The sequence below is a fragment of the Thunnus maccoyii genome, chromosome 23 (assembly GCF_910596095.1).
Source record: "Thunnus maccoyii chromosome 23, fThuMac1.1, whole genome shotgun sequence".
In the NCBI taxonomy this organism is placed as follows: domain Eukaryota; kingdom Metazoa; phylum Chordata; class Actinopteri; order Scombriformes; family Scombridae; genus Thunnus; species Thunnus maccoyii.
The window spans coordinates 19,547,598-19,571,872 of record NC_056555.1 but is presented as its reverse complement, the minus strand read 5'-3'; the positions used below and the strand labels follow the sequence as shown (position 1 = coordinate 19,571,872).

General features: G+C 38.4%; 1 protein-coding gene across 1 annotated transcript; it reads right to left on the bottom strand.

The window, feature by feature from the left end:
- Positions 1–2,580: 2,580 nt before the first annotated feature.
- Positions 2,581–22,680, bottom strand: LOC121891146 (endosome/lysosome-associated apoptosis and autophagy regulator family member 2-like). Its single transcript, XM_042403914.1, has 22 exons — positions 22,424–22,680; positions 16,931–17,051; positions 16,085–16,274; positions 15,823–15,970; positions 15,283–15,372; positions 15,086–15,191; positions 14,757–14,906; positions 13,916–14,004; positions 12,884–13,064; positions 12,082–12,210; positions 10,980–11,070; positions 10,777–10,879; positions 10,466–10,603; positions 9,280–9,552; positions 8,466–8,639; positions 7,416–7,605; positions 7,242–7,338; positions 7,062–7,163; positions 6,560–6,686; positions 5,440–5,618; positions 4,473–4,635; positions 2,581–3,043 (listed from the first exon to the last, which is right to left on the bottom strand). The coding sequence occupies exons 1-22, from the start codon at positions 22,526–22,528 to the stop codon at positions 2,972–2,974; spliced, it is 3,018 nt and encodes a 1,005-aa protein (XP_042259848.1). The 5' UTR covers positions 22,529–22,680; the 3' UTR covers positions 2,581–2,971.
- Between the last annotated feature and the right edge of the window lie 1,595 nt (positions 22,681–24,275).

The window sequence follows — 24,275 nt, the reverse complement described above, 5'->3', positions numbered from 1 at the left end:
GGACCCACCGGCCAGCGACCCTGGTTGTGAAAGTCGGATCTTTAAAAAATAGCAGAGCTGGAGAGTAACTAAGTACATTTACTCAAGCAAGTACTTAAGTACAACTTTGGTCTTGGTGCTACTTTATACTTCCACTTCACTACATTTCAGAGGGAAATATTGTACTTTCTACTCCACTACATTTATTTGACAGCTTTAGTTAGTTTTCACATGAAGATTTGACACAATGGATAATATAACAAGCTTTTAAAATACAACACATTGTTAAAGATGAAACCAGTGGTTTCCAACCTTTTTGGCTTTTGACGTCTTACAAAAAGCAGTGTGTAGTCGGGGTCACATTTCACATGTCTATGAGTTGTTAACAGCTCCACTAAATAGTGATTTTTCCCTCTAAACTTCTCACATGGTTTCATTTCAATAAATGTTCAAATGATCCAATATTTCAGCAAAAATCCAATATTAGAGAAAAAGTCCAAAAACAGGAAACAGATTTGTGTATCATTTGTTTTTCTTCTTTCCTCTCCCATTAATCATCTCATGACCCCTCAGATTTATCTGGTGACCCTTTGGAGGACCCGACCTTCCCAGCAACATGGTGCTCTAACACTGATGCTTCAGTATTAATAATCTAATGATGTCATATATAATAATATATCAGTCATAGGGACCAAACCACTACTTTTACTGCAATACTTTAATTACATCAAACTGCTAATACTTATGTACTTTTTTTGAAGTAAAGTATCTAAATTCTTCTTCCACCTCTGAAAAATAGGTCACATGTTTGTTGTTTTTGCCTGAACCAATCTGAGGAAGTCTCCCCTGGTCCAAACCAAACAACAAGGCCAGATCAACAATGGGGCCCCAAGGCAAAAACGAGCTTTGGGGCCTCCGCTGACCACCATTCCTTGCTGTTCATCCTGTACTTTGTCGCCTTTAAGTGCCCATCATTAACAAAATTCTACCTACCAAACACTAGCCTTCTAGTTTTAATATGCAGGAATAGCTTATAGCTGGCTGCAGGTTTGCCACATGTCAAATTTTCACAGTTTTTTTGTGATTATTGCGGCCAAAAAGCTTGATTTTTCATTTTGAAATATGACAATAGGTACAAATCACAAGCGATCTGTTGATTTGACTTTTCATACAGAAAATTGTGGTAATTTAGCAAAACTGCAAGCTCTTGCAAATAATGCAGAGATTTCTTGAATTTGCATTAATTACTGAAATCGCATTTTCCTGGAGGGACTGATTAGTTTGTGGTATGACTGTGTTCGATTAAACACGTTTGTTTACGAATATGAACCACTTAGTAGCAATAAACTAAAATAAGCATCTAAAAACTAGCTGTTACACTGATGTATGACCTCTGTATAAGACAGGGCCTCGACATTAATCACAACCTTGTTGATTGCTACTTCTCAACCAAATTTGTGTTAACTTATAGGAATATTTCAACACTTTGGTAAATAAACTGACTATTTAGAGGTTAGAGGTGTTGGTAGGCAGACTTTTTAACCTTTTGACAGAGCCAAGCTAGCCGTTTGCTCCTTCTTCCACTGTACACTAAGCTAAGATGAACTAAATATGAGAGTGGCATTGATCCTCTAATGTAGCTTAACTCTTGACTAAAGTGTAGTTCCCAAAATGTCAACACATTGAAGGGCTTTAATAATAATGATAATAATAATAGTACATTTTATTTATAGAGCACTTTTCAAGGTACTCAAAGACTTTAGAGGCCCCTTGGACAGTTGTTATGTTTTGACAAGGTGTAAATTTATTGTAATGAATGGTATGGCACCTCGAATGCTGTTACTCTTCTAATTTTGAACTTTTAAACCATGAAGATTTCATGCATTCACCTGTGATGTCTTTGCAGTATGAAGACAGTATTCACTTCCCAGTCCTGCTTCAGGAACACGCAACATGCTAAAGAGGTTAAAGGTGAAAACCCTTTCAAGTCTGCAAGCATGAATTCTCTTACGACACATCAAACTCTCACTCATTCAAGAAAGGCTGGTGTCACACCTGACCTTCTCTCAAGACTCCATCCCCCTTTTATTAGGCAGGTAATGGGTCTGGATCCACCAGGAGCCTCTTAACCTTCACAAGCTCTGTTTTACTTCATTATTATATTACCCTGCTAAAACATTTTCTAGGTTTTAATGAGATTTCTGATTCAAAAGAAAGAACAACACATTTCTGACCTTGTAAAATATCCTATTAATTTACACACTTTCACTATATGCGCAATAACTTTTATAATTTAGGCTGTTTGATCTACAGATTGGCAACTGGTTTGTAACACAGAACTTGATTTGTGTGCAGTCTGACGTAAGTTTTTGATGATTATTTTGAAGACAGTATATCACATAGGGTCCTGCTTTTAATTAATGTGTCAGTATTTATTATTTTTGTGTTTTGCTGTGATTGGTGGACAGTCCTCTTATCTCTGCTGTCTGTATTTTGTTGTTTTGTTACATTATGATTCTCTAAGCCACATTTCCAAGATAACACAGCCTCTATATCTGTCACACCTGCGTTTTATAAGACCTCTAATCATGTACACACAAATCCCAAAGCCAAACAGGATTTTAATAAAGGTTCATCATTATAACATTGATATAAATACACGACTCTGAACAGAAAACCTCAAATAAAAGTACAAAATATACAAAAAACATTAAAAGCATGTTTCTCTTTCAGTTGCCTGCCTTATAGCATCCATGGCATTAAAGCAGGAGTGTGTTTCCTGTGTATTCTAGGGTCGAGGAGTAAAAGCCGTTGTCCAGTTTTTGCCAGCATCCTAGTGGCGACCAGTCTCCAGTGAAAACTGGGACCTGGTTGGTGGGGTGAGGGGGGGGGGATCAAAGGACATATAAGGAGGTGGACAGTGATACCATCACTGACTGACTGTTCCTCCATTATTGAACTCTGTCGCTCTTTCTCTCTGTTGGTATCTGTTTTATCCCAGAACCCATCGATCAGACTGGGAGGAGTTCAGCTGCACTGACTCGCTTCTCTCTCCGTCCTCGTGCTGAAAGATACAGAGATTAAAGATGTTATTTGGAATATCTGTTACTGTACAACAAAATATACATGTTTGACAGTGTTAACAAAGATTGGGAAGGTAAAAATGGTTGTGGTTTTCTTGATAATTTGGACTTTTTTTGTATGATTTGGGCGATTTCCCCCATTGAAAGATCAGGCTTCATTCCAATAAACTGGCCCCTCTGATTATGATGGAGACTGGCAGTTTCAGCGCACCTGACACGCAATGATGGGCAAGTGATGACCGACAAAACCAAATGACATATAACATGTAAGTAAAGACGTTTAATGTAAGGTAACCCAAAAGACTCAGTGGAGATATTTTTTTCCACATTGTAATAGCGTTTTTGGTCTTACGTAAATGTGGTACAAGCATGTTTTAGGATTATTTTCATACTGTAAAACTGTAATCAGGAAAAAATGAAGAAAAATAATTGGCTACTTTTAAGTCGGGTTTGAAAGTCTGATTTGTAGGTCAAATCTCACAACAGTTCCTTAGAGTGTCATAAAAGTGACATATTGCAAGTACTATATCTTATTATCATTAACATGCAGATAGGATGGCTGTAGATTACACTACAATAAATTAGCAACTTTACATATAATTTACTTTATAATTGAGACCTTATTCTTATTTTATTAAAAGTTAAATTAAAATTTACATGTTCTTAATGTGCAGGACCTTTCTCTCACAGTATGTGGTCCATATTAACATTTGTTTCTCCATTGATCTGCATTTTTAAGGAATTTTCTGCATTCTTGCTGCTTATTATTAATGTAATTGTATGTGAATTTTGCATTTTTCTCTTAATTTACATTCAGTGAGCACTTTATTAGGAACGCCTTTGCAATCTAATGCAACCCAATACAACAGCTCTGCCATAAATTCTACATTGACGAAGCTCATACATTTCATTTCAAGCAGCAGCACATTTCAAGCTCATACACGTTTTTGTTCATCTAATGTTGTGTATTTCAAGCTCTGCATGGGAGGTTTGTGAGGACAAGGCCAGTGTGAGTCAAGCTTGAACAGATTTGTTCTGGAGCAGCACATGATTAGAGCCACACAGACTGTTTTAAAACGCTGTAAAACCTTGACTGAAATGATTTCATGTGATTCCAGTCAGCTCCTTTCAAGATTTTTTTTTTTTTTACAATCTAATGGTAATTTCTTAATAAAAGTGCCTAGAAAACTGAAGGCGTAAAGCTAGGTGGCTAAATGACTTGTTAAGACAGGTATGCTTTAGTTATGAGCTACACAAGTCAAATTATAACTTACATCTGGATGTAGAAAGTGAATCTAAGAGACACTGAACACATAAAGTGAAATAAAGTTATTGGAGGGAGCAGGCAGTACATGCTCAGCTCAGTCAACCTTCTTAAATAAAGTTTAAAGTAAAATAAAAAATACACACTTTGTTGGCGATAGCTCGGAGCTTTCCCAGCAGGGAGGGTTTCTGGGTGTAGACCACGTCATCGTCAGGCTCCTCTCCTTCAGCCAGAGCACAGCTGTCTGCAGCTGGCAGCTCACACTCCTTGTTGGCAGACATCACCAGACGAGAGTACTTGTACTCCAGCCTGGCCGCAATTCACAGAGAAAACGTCATCGTGAGGCAGCATATTATTATTTGGCACAGACAGCTTTTAGTGTGGGTGTTCGAGGGATACAGATACAGATATTTTTGGACTGATATTTTGTGAAAGTATCTAATGAGCTTAATCCAAGAATTAAATTTTTATTTTTCTGTAGTCACAATTAAACCAGTGGTTCCCAACTTGGGTGTCAGGACACCAGAAATGGTCGTAAGATATGTCTGAGGGGGTCATAAGATTATTTGTGTTACAAAAAATTATGTTTATTATTTTCAAACTTTTCTCTAATTTGTGCTTTTTGTGAAATACTGGAAATTTTCAGTTCCTAAGGCAACTACAATGCCTTCAAATGAGACAATATATGAAGTAAAAACAACTTTTCAGTTGCTCATACTGTAACTCAAGTTATGAGACGGCCATAAAAGTGCCACAAATAGACTTTAATTTGTCGCCAGCCAAAAAGCTCATAACCAAGTGACACTAAAACTGTCTATTAAAACCCAGGATTATATAAATGGGGTTACTACTAGTGCTTTTATGGGCTTTAGGCCTCATTCATACTTTTTTCATTTGCATGTACAGTGGTAACCAGCAAAAACAGTGTAAAAACATGCCTGACAATGTTTAACATCTGGAAATTGAAAATATTATTATCCTTTACTGTCACTGACAATCATCTGCTGACATCTCTACCTTTAAGTAACAATTTAAGCTGATCTTAATGACTATGTTGAGCTGGGATGAGATACAACAGGTGTTAGTGTGTCCTTGTTGTCTGATGCCTCTTACCTCTTGTTTTTCTTCCAGAAATAGCAGGTGAGGGAGATGAGCAGCACAGCCACGAAGGCTCCGCCGCCAACCCCGACCTTCAGCCACAGAGCGATGGCCTCACAAGGGGAGGAGCTTCTAGCAGGCAACGATACACCTTTGGTGCACAATTTTGGCTCGTTCCACATGTACAGAGTTTCCTGGACAGACAGGAGTGAGATACACAGAAAATTTCCACATTTTTCTATTCAAGCACAGAGTAGCTGCATGAATTAAATTAAACTGACAGATGTCTGATGTTTATTTTTTTTTATTTCTATCCTGATTAAGTTATTTGGTCCACATGAGAGGGAAAATCTTGCAGTGTAATGTAGAAAGACAATTTAGTGTACTTTTAATCAATAAACCTGTGATTTGAACTTGTGAATGAGTTCAGATGTGACTTTTGTTGGTCACGTTTTATCTTTCATTAAGCATCCAGATGTGTTTTAATTTGTCTTGTGAGGAAATTCCCATACCTGCATGAACTGACTGATGCAGTTAATAATTAACTTTCATTCAGTTAAGCTAAAACATTTACACGATGACTTGGCAAAAAAAGAAAAAATCAAAATGGTACTTTTGGATTCAATTTGGGGTTAATTTCACATTATTGAATCAGAATCCAGCCAGGACTCAGTTGATTGATTACTTACTTTATTTAAATTACTCTTTTAATAAATGTGACAAAGTTTTAATAAATTAGGTACTGTAGATTATATATTTGCTATTTAGCTAAGTGACTACCTGAGTGTTTTGTACACACTTTAATAATGAAAAAAAGAGTGTAGACATCATCAATTTACAATTTCAAAGAGGTTTAGTGTGCTCGATGAACTGGAAACCCTTGTTGGATTTGTTTTAGATTAGGATAATGTTAGAGAATTAATGCAGGTCTCAAGTATTGTAATACAAATTTATGTGTGAAAGAGTGAATCACTTTGTGTCCATAGTGATTTATTTCTGTCAGAAATGTGACAAAAAGCAACTGTAGTGTCTTTTGTCCCCTTGAGACAAATCATGTCAGGAGTTCAATAGTAGAACTGTTAATCTGGAGCTAATGAGGTATGAGGCGTGTGAGTCGTGTGTGTGTATGTGTTACCTGGACGCCTCCCTTGCATGCTCCCTCTATCTGGTGGTAGTCATCCTCAGTGCATTGCGGACAGGCGCTGGCGGTCTCCCACAGGAAGTGGAACGTACACCCATCACATGTTCCTGCAGGACAGGAGCTGCACAAACACACGCATGCGTTCACACATTTTTTTTTTATATTCTTATATTATTAGTTTTTTTAATGTACTGATACATCATATAACTGTAGTTCTTCATACTGCAAGTATTTTCATATTCACATGCTTTGATATGGTGTATATTTGCATATCAAACCCATTCACATGTTTTTCATTATGTTTTACTACTGACATTTTATGCAGTCTGCGTATGTGCGAAACACATTCGTATTTCTATTCATATTATATTGTGGGTTGTATTCTGTTCACACTCATAATAATGAATCAACAAAAAATTAAAAAACTGAAAGAATTTGAAAGTCTTGCACTAAATGACGCACACACACATACTCTATACAGAACATTATCACCCACCTGGGCACAGAGAGCTCTCCACGTTCAGACTTCTGTGTGTTACAGCGAACAATGATGACCGAACTCCGACCCTGATCACAGGAAGCTGTTGCCTGTGTTGACCTGAAAGAAATTTGAGATCACAGTTAGGACTGAAATACTACAAAAACATAGACTAACTCTCTGACTTTTATACTGTACCTGTAGAAGAAGTTGATGTCTGGAACATTCTTTGAGTCTTCTGGGAAAAGTTCTGGTTTAGCGTTCATGCCGTCGAGGACGGTGTCTGCTGTTACTCCTGGAAAATAAAAACAAAAGACAGACATGTCAAAGCCGTTATGATCAGCTGATGGTCAAACAGCCACGACGTCTTACCGACGAAAGTGTCTGCGAGGCTGATGGACTGGGAGGAAATGGCCATCCTGAAACCCCGCCCATCTGCCGGGATGATGGTTGATTGACAGATGAAGCTGTCCACTGAGTTGACGAACTGAGCTGAGTCGCTCTGGTCGTCTTTGCTGGAAACGTCGGTGACGTTATCTGTGCAGATGGCGGCTCTCTTCCCCTGTGGCAGACACATGCACATGCAGATAGCATGAAAATCATCTGTCAGTTGCTATGGTTACACCTGATGTTTCCATGCAGCTTTTTTTTCTAATTTTTATCACACCAGGATGTATGGGGGCCCAAAAGTGACAGGAAATAAATAAATAAATTAATTGCAGTTATTAATTAAAAATAAATAAATACATTTAAATTTTGCCAAAAAAGGATAGATTAAGAAAATATTAAATTAAAAAAGTGTGGAAAAAGATATTTATAATATCAGTTTATTTATTGATTTTTAATTAATCATGCTCATTTATTTATTTCCTCTGACACTTTTGGGCCCCAGCAGGTGTAAAGACATGAAAAAAATAGATTATTTTTCACATTGCAGTTACAGTACCAGTCAAAAGTTTGGATACACCTTCTCAAGGGAATTGGAAGGTGTATCCAAACTTTTGACCAGTACTGTATATCTTCAAAACAGTATTTATAAAGAGATTGAGAAGAAAAATAATATAATGCTGATGAATATTTGAATATGTCCAGCCACAGAAAGCTCAAAATATTAATTTCTAAGTGTGGACATTAAGTTAGATGCAATGCCATTAAATCTAACATTAAAAATCTGTTCTAATTAAATTTTAGGCATCAAAGTGATGCTTTGATACAGGACAGCTAACCCTAAGCATAATAAGCCCCAGTTCCTACATAACCAACTCCATACACAACAAAAATATTGAGTAAAAAGTAGAAAATAGTAAAAAATAGAGTCAGATCTATGGAGTGATACTAACGAGGACACTGACAGATCTTCAAAACTGCATTGAAATAGTAGCTGTAGTTATTATGACATGATATCAGGTGTGTGTGAATTACCTCGTGGCCACACAGACTAATGTTGAACAGGTGAAGGTACTTTGTGCCTTTAGAGGTGAAACTCGGGCCGATGGTCATCGAGGCCACGTCGCTCAGAGCGCTGAGGTCAAAGGTCATCGTGCGGTTGTTGTCCGTGTAGGAGAAGGAGCAGTCGCTGTAGCAGCGAGAATGTTCCTGACAGAGAAGAAAATACAATCGGATCAAATATTATATTATTAGATGTACTTTGGACAGTAATACAGACTCAGCCTTAGTTCAGAGAGGAAATAAAATGGTTCTAAAATAATGAATAAAAACAATAAATATAATTAATGATAATTTAAAAACATTTAGCACTCATGTTGGTCGACTACCTAATCTGCAGAGTAGTGATGGGATTGTTAATATAACAGACAGAAAACATCACTTATATACAATATTTCTTAAGTGACAGCTTGTTTTTAGCTGTTATGGTCTGTTACCATTATTTTATAAAAGGAGGATAAGCCTGTTATTGGTTTAAGTCACTGTAATTTCTGAACAACTAACAAGGTTTTTAGATCTAAGAACATCTTCTATGTCCTGCAAATATTTGTTAAGTAATAAAAGTAATAAAAATTAATTCTCCTACATTCTACATTTTAGTATGCCATACATTTGTATTTTGTATTAAAATATGTTGAGAACTCCAAATGTAATATATGGATACTATGACATACAGTATTAATTATCTTTATTTAGAAATAAATCAAACAAACACCAATATATCAGTCTTATCAGTATTGTGTTCCCCTGAGAGGGAACTGGAGAGAAGAGCCTGAGGAACTCTCTCTACCTTGTTGCTAATGCTTCCTTGCCCACATGGGACGCAGGCGTCCTGGCCGTATGTGTGGTGTCCTGCCAGGTGTGTGTTCGGCGGGCACTCCTGGCAGCGGTTGGTGTCTCTGTCGATGTAAAAACCAGCGGGGCAGGGAACGCAGGCGGACCCGGCCCGCTGGGAGTTCTGGGGTATCAGAGCGCAGGCCCGACAGGCAGACGCCACCCCGTCCAGGACGTTGGTCACACTGATGGAGTACAGCTTCACCATGTCACTGACATAGTGACGCACCTACAAACACACGCAGGAAAATGACAGAAACATATGTTAGGATATACATAAATATGTTCTTGATGTTTAATTTAAGTGCATATATTTTCACATTTTGCACTCGTCAAACCTTTGTCTTTGTCACAGTGTGCTGAGATTTTATTTTGTACACAATGATAATGCTGCAATGTATTTTATATATATATATGCATACAATTCAAATCAATATCTTTTAGTACTGGAATTGTCAGTTTTTTTAATGTAAAATGACACAAAAAATAAAACATAAAACCAGTCAGTGATACGGAAATATTTATGTTTTTTGAGTAGCTGGAAACAAAAATTCCACTTGCAGAAAATAACAAAACAATAATGGGAATGACATGATTATTAACAAGATTAATCAGTGAGACTGTAACAATGACAATGCTAACATGCTGCTATGTTACGCACGTATTTACCATTTTCACTCTTTTTGCATGTTAGCATGCTTACATTTGCTAGTTAGCACTAAACAAAAACTAAAGCTGAGGCCTGCAAATCTTTTTTCATCATTAAATCGCAAAAACGTTTGGAAGAAATAACATTTTTGACCTGAGGACGATGCTAGATGAAAAGTCACCAAACTTATTACAATTCCTGCACGGGACATGAATGTCTGAAACAAATGTCATGGCAATTTACCCAGTAAATATCAGGACATTTTAATTTAAAAGTACAAATGTGAACATCATGGTGGTACTACAGGAAAACTAGAAGATCACCAAAATCATACGCATTTATCCTCTGGGGAACATGAATATCTGTACAAAATTTCATGGAAATCCATCAGTTATTGAGATATTTCAGTCTGGCCCAAAGTGGTGCTATATGTGATAAAACATAACATTACATTAAGAGGAATAAGGTGTTTTTAGTGTGTGTGTTCACTCACGTCCAGAGCGTGGTTAGTCCTCTGGAAGGCCCATGTATATGTAACAGAGGCGTTCCTGGTCATGCTGTGTGAGTACGACTGTTTCCCCTTACTGCCTTCCCACGACTCCACCACCGTGGTGCTCTTCCTGTTCACATCCTGCAGGGGGCGTCACAGTGAAACAATTCAAAAGGAACATGTGGGATAGAATACACTTTATTTATAAACTGGACCACAGTGAGACAGTGTCACTATTTAGGCTTAGTGGTGGAATAAGTCACGTAATTATGACCTTCTGCTCAAAACACACACACACAAAAGCAAGCACACACCATCATGAAGTAGAGCTCACAGTCGGAAGAGCAGATGGTCTCAAACACAAAGGTTATCCGGCCGAACTCACTACCAGTCATCCCTGACAGTGAGGCTGGGACCCTGCCGCAAAAAAAATACACACAAAAGCAGAGGTTTAGTTAACACACACACACACACACTAACTGATTCACAGCATCTGAGAAAACACAAGCATACTTACTTGAAGCCGGGTACGTGCAGGCTGAGGATGAGATAGTCGTTATCTGAGCTGCCTGCCCCACTGCGAATGTGGTCTCCTGCTACCTCCCATCCTGAGAAACAGCAGGTGTGACGCACATGTTATTAATCACACGACTTTCATGTACATCGTACCTCATAGACATCTGGATTACAGATCTGTGCATATATTATTATTATTATTATTATTTTATAGCATAAACCAAAACTGTCTCAGAAACAGGTGGTGTCTGTGTGTGATTGTTGTTCTCAGGTGGACATAAAACATTGTGTTTATGTCGAGAAAACAAGGTTTATTTTACATCCAGTAGCTGCTCTGCTGGCTTTCAAACTATCACATGATTGATTTTATTTGACAATTTCATTTTAAAAACACCAGCTCTGCCGTGGCATTGAGTGCTTTTATCAAAAGGAAAAGTAAGGATAACATAATAAAGCCCAGAGGTTTATTTCCATTGTGGTCCCTTTGGGGACGGGGGACGGGGGGTGGGCGGGGGGGGGGGTCATGACGGGAACAGTCAGGATCTTTATCAGAAGAGTTTGAGAAGTTTGAAAAGTCTTCAAAGTGATCAGATCGAAATTTAAACATCTACTATTCTGTCAGCTTGATAAACTCCATGTGCTGATGAAGATCATGTGAGAGAATTCAAAGCTCCAGAACAGCAACTAAATGCACCTTGTGGTGAGATTTTTTTCTCAAGTGCAAAGATCTAGAATAAACTTGAACAGACCGATGGACAGTAGGTAGGTAGTCAGTTACTCAGTTGGTTAGTTAGTTGGTTAGTGGTTGGTTAGTTAGTAGTAGTAGTCAGTAGGCTGGTTGTGGGTAGTTGTTAGTAGTTAATTACTCAGTCGGTTAGTTAATGCATATATAGTGGTTAGTTAGTTAGTCAGTTAATTAATTACTGAGTGACTTAGTTAGTAGGTATGTATCTAGTTGTCAGTTAGTATGTATTGTTTAGTTAGTAAGCTAGTTAGAAGATATGTGTTAGTTAGTTAGTTAGTTAGTTAGTTAGTTAGTTAGTTAGTTAGTTAATTTCATCTGACTCAGTTTCTAAAGGTGTGAACGTCTCCTTTGTTCTCACCATTCATGTCGTCACAATTAGAGTTTCCCACATTGAAGCAGGAAGTCTTCATGTTGGAAGGCAGCACATTCCACCATTTATACTCGTAACCTAACACCGGCTCTGTACCTGCGGGGCACTGGGCACATACTGGTACACACACACACACACACACACACACAAACACAAATGCTTTATTGTGATACTACAATGACATTTTCTTCCTTGGTACAACATTATGTTTGCACAAGAAACATGCTTTCAGGAGAGGATTATCAATCTGGGTCACCCCCCCTCTTTTTGAATACATTTTAGTGGATGGGGTGATCAATATGTGACCAGACGGAGAGGATATTTTAAGTATATTGCTAGCATGAATTGCATTGGCACTATGAGGGAGCGCAGGAAGTCAGGACTTTGAATGGAGTATGCTGAAGGTTATAAAATGGACTTAAACGTTAGATGATAGAATGGGTGCAATGGAAATAAGTATAGCTATGTATGTGAGCATATACTGTATATTTATGTACATACATATGCATATATGTTCAGTATATGCATATATAAATATATATGTATGTTTATGTGTATCTTTTGTTCTGTATTTTTATTTGTTCTGTATTTATTTGCTTTTATCTACATTTCTTTTCTGTTTTGTAATTAACTTATTAATACATTTCTGTATTTGTCTTTATATCAAATTCATTTAAAAATAGAAATAAACAAAGGCCTTAACTGATAATTAGGAGAGTGTCTTGGGTGCTCTTTAGTTGACTTTTGTTCGATAAATAAAGATTTAAAAGAACCAAGAGGTCAGGTTTACCGTAGGTGCCGTCGGAGTGGGTTCCAGGTGGGCAGGGCAAACAGGTGGAGTCGTTGCTGTTGTAGTAGCCAGGGTTGCAGGGCGGGCAGGGCTCTCTCTGCCCAGTGGCAGGCAGCTCCATGGCCCCGGTGACGTTCTCCACACAGATCTTTGGTTCCACCCACCGATACAAAACCTGCGTCTGTAACCGGCACAGAAACAGAGGTCATCAACAGGAGCGGAAGAACGTACTGCAAGTATTTAAATCTAAGCTTCGAATATATAAAAGGAAATAACACACATCAGCAACCGAAGGATGTGTTTCTTTTCTGATAATTTTCAATCATCACTCTTACTCAGGGCTTTTCAGAAATGTGAATCAAAACAGGGCCAAGGTCGTGGACGAGCGCCAAGAAAGGTGACTTTGGATCAGATGACATGCAAAGCTTTCACTGAGCTACTCATCATTTCCTTCCTCATCACACTGTGTCCCTGCTCTGGTGCCTGATGCAATCTCTAAAGAGAGCTGACAAGTCACTTATTATTATTCATCATCAATTTAAATGTAATGCAGTATTAATCGTTAGGTCAAAACAGAAGATATCCTCTTCTTTCTGCATGAATAAGCAGAGGTCTGGGACAATGTGCGGAAGGGTGAATTTAAACAGGATAAATTATGAGATGTTCTTTGGTTAAATGTAATTGTTAGTTAAATGCTGATCATGCATTTAGTATAAAATCAGTCATGGGTATTTGTGGTTGTCTTGTATGTACAATATAGTCAAAAATCTTCACATGTTCAAATTGTCTTGCTCTAATTTTGACACATTATAAAAGAAACTGAAGCTAAAAACAACTACATTGTCAACTAATCTTTCACAGATTATTAAATATCACCCTAAAAAGTTTTGCTAACTTGTATTTGTATGCTCATTTTTAATATACACTTCATGAGAAAGGGCGTGTTTGTAAGTATGTACGTCTGTCCTCGTCTAGGTGAGAAGGTGAGGACGTCTGTGTGTGTGAAATACGAAACGTGTGGATGCTGCTGACCTTCCCTTCGCTGTCGCAGGCCGTGTGGATCTGGAAGTAATCCTTCTCTGAGCAAGGCGGCCTCACTTTACACTCTGCCCATCCCTCATCTGAGAGAGAGGAGTCAAACACAGAGCGGAAGGAGACAAGAGGTTAAACTGAATTTACCTGCCTTAAACTTTATAAATAAAGTTTAAAAAAGTATGAAATATTTTAAACTGTAGTGAAAAGCAGAGCAACATAGCAGCAGGCCAACCAGCTCATAACAGATATATTGGTCTCATGTTTGTGTTAAAGGGATGCTATAATATGCATCATACAGGTGCAGAGCTATTAATAAAACAGCACCAATGGAAAAAAGGGTAATGGCTGCACTCTTTCTCCTGAGCCACAATTTTTATTCAAATAGACAACGTTTCGATCCAAGTCGGATCTGAAAGATCATAAAATATTCAAAAACATTTTGACTTGATGAAGATCTGACTTGGATCGACATTTTATATGAATTAAAAGTTGTGGCTTTGGACTAAGTGGGAACGTTACTCTATCTTGTATGTGTTGACATAAATACTGAAGGCTACATATTTTGTATTTTGGACTGTTTTTCAATTCAAATTTTTACATAAAGTAGTATTTATATTTTTAATTAGAGCTATTATTTATAATCAGTTCATTTCCAGTTGTGTTTACTCTACAAAATCTCTTTTATTTACAGTTACATGACAAGGCCGCTGTTGTTCACACTGTATATAACTAATTAAGCCAACAACAGAACCGCAGCTCATAACAGTGCAATTATTGAGACAACAAGTCTGAGCTTTCATGATACGCAGTTATATACTGTTGTCACATGTGTGCATACGTGAGTAGTGGTTTTCAGGGCAGGCGGTACATGAAGACGCCCCCTTTGTGGAAAAGGTGTTGCTGGGACACGGCTGGCAGGACGAGGAACCAGGAGCCGGGCTGAACCAGCCGGGTCGGCACAGAAAGCACTCCGATGTGTAGGCTACACCTGGACACACACATTTGGACATACAGGAGTAGCACGATATGGACACACACACACACACACATGACAATGTCACTTTTAGTCTTTTGAACTGCAATTCAGCAGTCTACATCTGAGAGGGGATTCATCACAAATGTAAAACAGAACAGTTAAGCTGGTTTTTGAGTCTACATTTGCTTTACCTTCTATTTGAATGTTCTTGAGCAGCACAGGTTTGACCATCTTCCCTCCCACCAGGATGCCGGTTGTTCTCCAGTACAAGATGTTTGTCCCAGACTTCAGATTCACCTAAAATATAGACGAACATGCACACAGTGAGCCACACATACAGTACATCCTAACACTGTCGCCATGAACACAGGCGGGATGACGTACTCACCGTGTGTGTGTCCCATTCTCCATTGTTGGTGATTTTAATCCACTTCTGGTCATCGGTCTGGGCCATTTCCTGGCATTGCTCATTCTGGACCTGAACATATGTTAATGTGGAAGCCATTACCCACAAAAAAAATCTTTTCCAAATAACAGCTGCTGCTCCTCACTCATCCACAATAAACCTCCACTAATTAATTAGCTGTTAAATAATTTTAGAGATTTTCGAAGATGACAATTTTTGGCAAAGAGCTGAAAATAGGGGATATTTTGAGCCAATATTCAGTGTTTTATTCAATGTATTTTTCTAAGGTGCAAAAAGTGCCTCTACAAAAAAATTTTAATCCATTACGGGAACTTAAAACTCTTCATATATTAAATAACTTGGCCCGGATAGTTCATTAAAGCAGAGATTTCCCTGCTTTTACAGATTGTTCAGGAAAATCCATAACACTTATAGCAGCCAATAGGCAATAGCACCCTGATATATTGGCAAATGATTATATCAGTATATATTGATTTGTAGGAGGCAATTAGAAGCACTTACATAAAACTCAAAGAAGATGTTGTTGTCGGGATATTGGTAGGTGAAGGAGACCGAGCCCTGTTTCTCCAGATGGACGGCGTAAACCAGAGACACCGTACACTCATCGCGGTTTGACTCCAGATACACACCCTGCGGCGTCCATGATGAGCTGCAGCACATAGTAAACACACTCAGCAATCCGCACCTATCTCCATCTTTATCTGTCTAATGTGTGTGTGTGTGTGTGTGTGTGATTAGTAGTGTCTATGAGAGTGTGTGTCACCTGTTACAGGCCTGAATGTCCTCTCCAGATGGCCCGGGGTCCAGGAAACTGGCGAGGCTGGTGAAGCCTGCAGGGATGGCGTCCCATTGGTCAAAACGAAGGCCGCTACCCAGCGAATAAGAGCCGGCTGCACAGGGCGTGCACTGCTGGGTAGACATCTCTAAAAACTTCCCAGCTGGGCAGGAGAAGGCTGTAAGACAGGGAGAAAAAGATGGTCAAGTTAGATGGTTTTAATGACCCCGACCTCCCAAACTCTAAACCTATTGGTTGGTTCTGTGTTGCTTTTCTATTGTATTTTACAAACCAGTAAGGATCAGATGTCTAAGTTAGACATTGTAAATTGAAATTACAATAAAGTCCTGCAAAAGACAAATAGAAAGGACAATAAGAGGAATAAATAAATACAATAAATACAATAATACATTAGAATAAAATAAAGTAAAAGCAGATTAAGTTCTGCATTTTTGTTTTGAGGAAATTTCAGAGAGTTCTGTAAAATATGTAAAATCATGAAGAAAACGTGAACAAATCGATAATCTTTTTGCAAAACTGCTCCCATTATAACCATTATATTTACAAAAATATCCATCTTAGAGTCTTTGCATTTAAATATGTTATAAAATCAGTTATAACATCCAAATGTGGTTGTAAGGTTACAATTTAAAAAAGTGTTGAATGTGTGATTCGATTGATTTTCTATAAAAACTACAGTTAACATCAACATCAGCAAAATGTGTAAAAAAGCATGTATGGGGTTCATGTTATGTAGGATTTTTATATGTATTTCTCTTGCATTATTAGGTATGCAGAGTTTATATGGTAATGAAAGACACTGGCAGTACTCACAGCAGTCTGTTCCTCTGCTTGGAGGTGGAAGGTCTGAGCAGGAGCCTGGATTAAGAGGGATGGCCACCCTCCATCGTGACCCTGTGCTGTCACACTCTGTGTACTGGTAGTAGTAGTCTGTCTGCAGAACACACACATGAACACACACATACACACACACATATACATAAAAAGATACTTCTACAGATACATACAAACACTCACATACAGCATTTGCCTTGATACGAGCATCCATGACTTTATATGAAAACAAAAGCTGGTCATACATAAGAGACATTTGAGGAGGAAGGAGGGGGGTTCTCAGGGTGAAAGCGGTGCCTGACCCGATCACCACGGCAACCAACTGCTGGAACGCTAATGGTCCATTAAGAGCACAACAACAACAGCGGGTCATCTGCACGGTCGCTCCTTTCCGAGGACTGCTGGTTGTGACATTATGTGCATCATGTGGACTGATAGAACGTTACTTTACATTCATTTAGCAGATCTCTTATCCAAATTGACTTACAATGAGTGTAATCAACCTTCTTTAGAAACCGGAGCTGGATGTCATGAAAAACTGGAAGCAACAAAGTGTTCAGTACTTCAGTACAAGTACAGAGTTATGTCACATTTCTTTGTTTTTCAACAATGTTTGCTAGTTTTGTTTCTGTTTTAAATTATAGTTTATATGCTGTGTCCATTGCTTTTAAAGATTCTTGTAAAGCACTTCTTTTAGAGGAATCCTCGCTTGAATGAACTCCTGCACAATGTTTTGCTTTTTAGCTGCATTTCATATTATTTAAAACACAGTTTTGGTTTAAACAGCCTTCATCACGTATATTGTTTAGAGCTAACAACAAAATAAATGTGAATAACATGCGAAATAAATCAGCAATAATGAGAAAGTGTGCAGGAGATTTTCGAGTTGTGCTGCCCTCCAACTAATCTGCAACATATTCCGGTGTGCAAAGTTATAATTTTTAATGATTTTGAGGAAATGCTGTCTAAATACACTTAATTATTTATTCTCTTTCTTGTTTTTCATATCTGTGGAGTTAAATTAGAGACACTCGCTCCTCTGAGGGACTTTAAAGTTTTGTTAGCTGATATTATTCATCATTTTCGTGATTGTGATGTGAATGAACGGCCTTATTGTGTTCCTGTGTGTATGTAACCTGCTCTCAGGTCTCTCTTGTAAAAGAGATCTTGATCTTGATGAGAATTCCTGAATAAATAAAGCTTAATAATAATAAAACAATAAATATGAAGCTAAAGCCGGCAGCTGATTAGCCTAGCTTAGTGTAAAGACTGTAAACAGATGGAAACAGCTAGCCTGGCTCTGTCCAAAAGTAACAAAATCTGCCCACCAGCACCTCTACAGCTCATTAATTATCACTTTATATCTTGTCATATTTATACAAAAAATTTAGTCTAGTAACAAAATTTTTAACAGACAGATACAAGAGTGCTATCGAACTTCAACCTGCTCTGAACGCTTACTCTTCGTGATGACGTCAGATTGTTCACACATGCCAACAGATGGTGGTTCTTCCTGTAGTCTTTGTTGCTAAGGTTGTTTCATGGGTTGTCCACTTGCATATTTCAAGTTGAATTTCTACTCTAACATGTATGGATGTATTTGAGAAGTTTCCATTTTGAGTAGAGAACGAGAAAAAGAAGTGACATCCTGCTACTATTATTTGTTTATGGGAGATACTGTAACCAATTAGAGCAGAGCGGGTCATCAGGAGGGGGGGTCTTAAAGAGACAGGAGCTAAAACGGCTTGTTTCAGACAGAGGCTGAACTGAGGGGCTGCATAAAGAGCCAGTATAAGATGAGTAAGGAGTTTTTTTAAACAGCAAATCATGCCAAGATGTTCCAATAGAGCCCCAGAATATAAATATAGACCTGGAAATGAGCATGATGAATCTCCTTTAAATTATCACTCTTAACTTAACAATGTATTTCTAACAACCAAGGATGTAATATTGACATTTTAATGTCTTGTACTTTCCTGTGGATATATTGTATTTCACCCTATAAATCAGTTTCCCACCATATGCAACTACTGTAGAATTAAGGCAGTAAAACCTGTAAGCAAATAGCTCTTGCGTTGTACTTTTAATGCTCTGGCAGAACTCCATCTCCTCCCCCAAACCTGCTGCTAAACTGGGCAGACAGTCAGCAGAGCGCTCACATCTAAGTAGCAGCTAATTGAACTGGAACAATCACAGAAATGACCTGCGATGTGCGGACGAAGAATTAATCAGAGATTGAGAGAGGTGGTTTGCAGATGCTGTGTGTGTGTATGTACTATATATATATATATATATATATGTGTGTGTGTGTGGAGATAAGCTTGAGCTCTTCTACATGACTAATCACCTCTCTGAAGCAACAAACATGGCCATTCATGCTGCACCCCCTCCCTCCCCCAACACACACACACACACACACACATACAAATTGTGGCGAGGCGGCAGTAGAGACCACTTCATTAACATGTAGCATAGCAACCTGTGCTGCGATTCACCTGCCGTCTCTCTCTCTCCGCACACGTGGACAAACAGGAGGGCCGTTGCCCGCGCTAATGTGTTGACAGTGGAGGGAAAAGGTGAGGCTGATAAAAAGGACACGGGCTAATGTGTTCCGCCGGTCTCCTGGGTGACTCACGCCGGTTGTCATGGAGACTGATGAGAAGAAGAAGGGGGGACAGGGGATAAAATCTCCACCATGACAAGCCATATACTGTGACTCAGGAGATTGTAGGACTGGACGGTTTTGGGGGTTTTACGCAGATTTTATGTGAGGCTGCAGACGGCTGATATGTTCTACTGAAAGTTTGATGCCAAGAAAATCTTTTTAATCCCAGAATTTAACTGTTGTCACGGTGAAAAAGCCTCTGAAACAGAATTTACCACCATCACTCACTGAAAGCTTGAATAATAAAACTGGTTCCAGATGGGTTAGCATCTCCTAAGGCAAGTTTTATTGATTTCTACATATTGACAACAGTGAATGATTGGTAATATAACTGAAAGGCCACGTCAGACAAAACTAAAAATACTGTTTCATGTCCTGCTGGATGAACAAACCTGGATTTTCCTCTTATTTGGACTTGTTCTTTCATTCAAAAAATAGGAATTTTCTTCTGACATTTAACATTTTTGTCTGATGAATTTACGCCTAAATGGCAGATGTGACTAATGGAGCGTCTCTCTCATAAACTGGAGCTCACGGGTTCATCAGCCTCCATCCATCCGACTGGACTGTGCTGAGGAAGTTGGAAAATTTGGGAAATGCACTTATTCACTGTCTTGCTTTTCTTTTTCTCTTATGTTGTTCTGAGTTTTTGAGAGAAATGCTCTCTAAATACAGGTCATTATTTATTAGAATAATAGAAATATGCTTATTCTCTTTATTGCCTACAGTTATTTTGGTCAATAGGAAGCTGGAGTCAGGAGCCAGTTAGCTTAGCTTAGCATAAAGACTGGAAACAGGGGGAAACAGCTAGCCTGGCTATGTCCAAAGGTAATAAATACCAGCTTTGTGTTCAGACTCAATGCAAAACAAATTCTAAAGGCGATGCAAGTACATATAAAGTCAATGGAAGGATGTAGATATAGCTAAGTAGCAGGGCAGCAGTCTTTGTTGTTATGATTTGGAGCGGACCAGGACCACTATGGAAATAGGTTATTTTTAACTTTTAGTGTTTTTATTCTGTCATGACTCAATTTTATACATAACACTTTGTGCTCATTGCAGTTTGTTTTATGGTTTTTGTATGTTATGCTCATGGTTTTAACCTGTGTTTTTGTTTTCCTTTTGAAAAATGTGCAAAATGTGTTATGTGTAGGTTGTTTTTATGACAGAATACAACCAAATCAAACCAAATAGAGCGAAAAATGTGTGTGTATCCCGGGGCTTTAAGAATGTGTTTCATAAACATACAGAGGAGAGGAAACAGGAGAGAGAAATAACAGAAAGAACCAGAGTTTCTGGTGAGTTCTGAGTTCAGTTTGAAGTTGAGCTGAAGACAAAAACACACAAACACACTCCCACAGACATGGTCGATGTGTCTGTTGGGCTGTTTGAGGCGAATAAACACAAACGGTCCAGAAGTCAAATACATGCAAATGACGCAAGATGAAAATTTGCTTCATGTTCTGTCTGAACACACAGTAAAACTCACTAATTAGCAATTTATATCTTGTTTGTTTAATCTGTACAAAACTCAAGCGTTAAAAGAGTGATTATGTGCCGGACTATTTCTTGGCTGGGAGCAGTGACTTCCTGGAGTCTTCTTGTCATCACTGTGAGGTGGAAAAGAAACCAGAGGAGGTGCTCTGTACTTTTGGACAGAGGGCTAGCTGTTTCCCCCTGAAAAGTTGCCAACTATTAAATTAATCGCCAACTATTTTTATAATCGATAAGTCATTTTGAGTCATTATTTAAGAAGAAAATGTCCATATTCTCTGATTCCAGCTTTCAAATATGAATATTTTCTGGTTTCTTTGGTCCTCTATGATAATAAACTGAATATTTTTGGGTTGTGGACTGTTGGTCGAGACAAAACAAGACATTTAAGGACGTCAACTTGCGCTTTGATGGATATTTTTCACCATTTTCTGACATTTTATGGACCAAACAACTCAATTGAGAAAATAATCAACAGATTTATCAATAATGCAAATAATAACTAGTTGCAGCCTTATTCCAGTCTAACTAGCTGATGGCTGTAGCTTCTCATTCAACTCTGCAAGAAAGCGAGTGGACAATTTGGGAAAGTGCATTTCTCAAATTGTCCAACTATTCCTTTAAACCCCTGGATGTCACGTACATTTCTGTAAAAATGGGAAAACAAAATTGAACTTAATACAATATAATAAATCTCATCCTGCAACTTCCTCATTTTGGCTTATAGGTCCTAAAAAAAAAAAAAAAAGACCCCCTGGAGACACCTGAACTCCCAATGATACTGGCTGCTTTATTGATCTGCCTGGTTAACAGAAAGGACAGCCCGGTGTCTCCTCCTCCTCAGCGGGTAATCCTGGCCCGTGTGGCCGCTGCAGAGAGGCAGGATGGAGGCCAGCAGACGGTCTCAGCGCGGAGCTTCATCTTGTTATGGAGTTTTGTTTGTATGTCAACATGAACCGCATTTTAAGCCGATCAGCGGCGTGAAGAGGATCGTATGTTCTCGCATATATACGGAACAGTATATCCACACACTGCTGAGCCTATAAAAGACTGGAAAACGACTTATAGCCTAGTAGTGTTTTTTTATTCTGCATTAGGAGCCTTTTGCATTTGATCTGTTTGTTTCTGTGGCCATTTTATTGGCTGGATCCCCGCATTATTTATGGGTGATAAACAATTGTAAGATCAAGATAATAATAAAAGAGAGCAATAAAGAGCGAGATGTCTTTCCTGCACAGTTAAATTTTAATGTAAAGTGCAGGATAATTTGCGGGTAATACTAACAATAAGCGGGCGGTGGATATGCTACTCACCTCATGGCACGGCCGCAGGTCTGTGTCCGCGGACGCTGATGTGTGAGCGGTGATGATGAGTAGAAGGCAGCGGGGGAACCAGGAGGCCCACACCTGCTGCCGCATCCTCAGCTCGGATCACAAACAGCCCGCTGTCCGCTGCCTGGAGCCAGAAACATGGAACAGGCCGAGCGGTGAGTGTTTGTGTGGTGTCCCTGTCATTGATGCGCCTGCCTGGCTGTCCGTCCGCCTCTCTCTCTCTCTCTCTCTCTCTCTCTCTCTCTCTCTCTCTCTCTCTCTCTCTCTCTCTCTCTCTCCCTCTCTGTCTCTCTCTCTCTCTCCCCACCCACACAAGCATCAATTCACACACATCACTAATTGCATTTCCGGCCCAGGCTTTCAAATTAAAACTCGCCTGTTAGAAATATGTTTATTAAAGTCGCCCCTCCACTCAAAAAATGTGTTTTTCTTGTTGTTGCATTAGTTGAATGTTTGAGATTCACTGTGCAGAATGATGTATGTGCAGAGTTTGACACTAGAAGACTGTTTTCAACTTTCATCTGCTGAAAGTGGAAAGTTTCTCTGAGCTCATTGAAAATCTGATTATAAGGGGCGGTCCTACGAGCAGGATTTGTGACATCAACTAGTTTGGAGCCAATATTCATTTTACACAAATGTGATGTGGAAACTTGAAGCCTCCAGTGCACAAACACTGAGAATAGACGTTACAGTGAAGTAGGAGAAATTTTTTTAGAATTTAAAACTTCCATACAGAAATTAGATGCTCACGAAATGCCGTTTCAGGTTTCATCTGAACTTAAGTAATTATACATAAGTATCAATTGCAAAATGTACTTTAAGTATCAAAAGTGAAACTATTCATTATGCAAAATGCCCCTACTATGTTATATTTGTCATATATATATATATATATATATATATATATATATATATATATATATATATATATATAAACAGATATACAGTGCCTGTAAAAAGTATTCACCCCTCCGGCTCCAGCACTTCAGATAAGTCTGATACTGGGTCAGTGGTATATTTTTATATAAAAAAAATTACAACATTGAATCAAAAAGGATTGAATGTCAAAATGAAGTTCAAGTTCAAGTTTATCTTTATTGATCTCTACAAAGTAATCTAAATTAATTACAAATATAATAAACAGGGCTAGGCTATAAAATACATAAACTGTTTTACATATAAGATCTAGATCTGAAAAGTAACTAGCTGTGAAATAAATGTCGCAGAGTAAAAAGTACAATATTTTCCTCTGAAATGTAGTGGAGTAGAAGTATAACCCATAAGAACCCATGGTGACACAGGTGTCACCAACCCTTTCAGTGCTCTGGAAAATTCCTTATTCAGCTTTATCCTTGACTTTAACTCATGAAGTCCCGAAGTGACATCTACTGAACATCCTGGTGCAGTCATGTGACAATGTGCGAATCTGTGAACCCATGACATCACTTCCAAAATGGCAGTGTGCTTGGTCAGCAAATCTGACAAAACTAGCTTATTTTAAAAAGCTTGTTTTTTGTTACTGAAGGTAAGTTTCAACCCATTTAACAGTTCTGATGCTTTAATAAGACGCCCTGTATTACATTTAACCTGTTCTGACCATATTTCTTGAACAAATTCATATAAAACAAGTTAGGGAAATATCGTTGTGACATATACATGACATTACAGATTTTTGACACTAGGGGGTAGAATTAAAAAAAAAAAAAATCAGAAATGTGTTCCTTGTGGTCCATTTGGTCTGTTTTATATTCCCCATAATTTTCCTTTAAGGAGAACTGGGTCGGGGTTCTTATGGGATAAAGTACTGTAGCATAAAATGGAAATAGAAAATAAT

Coding starts and splice junctions, on each gene's coding strand:
- LOC121891146 (XM_042403914.1), bottom strand. CDS start 22,528: ATGCGGCAGCAGGTGTGGGCCTCCTGGTTCCCCCGCTGCCTTCTACTC. Junction 15,971..16,084: donor GACATTCAGGCCTGTAACAG/GTGACACACACT, acceptor TATGTGCTGCAG/CTCATCATGGACGCCGCAGG. Junction 9,553..10,465: donor GGACTAACCACGCTCTGGAC/GTGAGTGAACAC, acceptor GTGTGTTTGTAG/GTGCGTCACTATGTCAGTGA.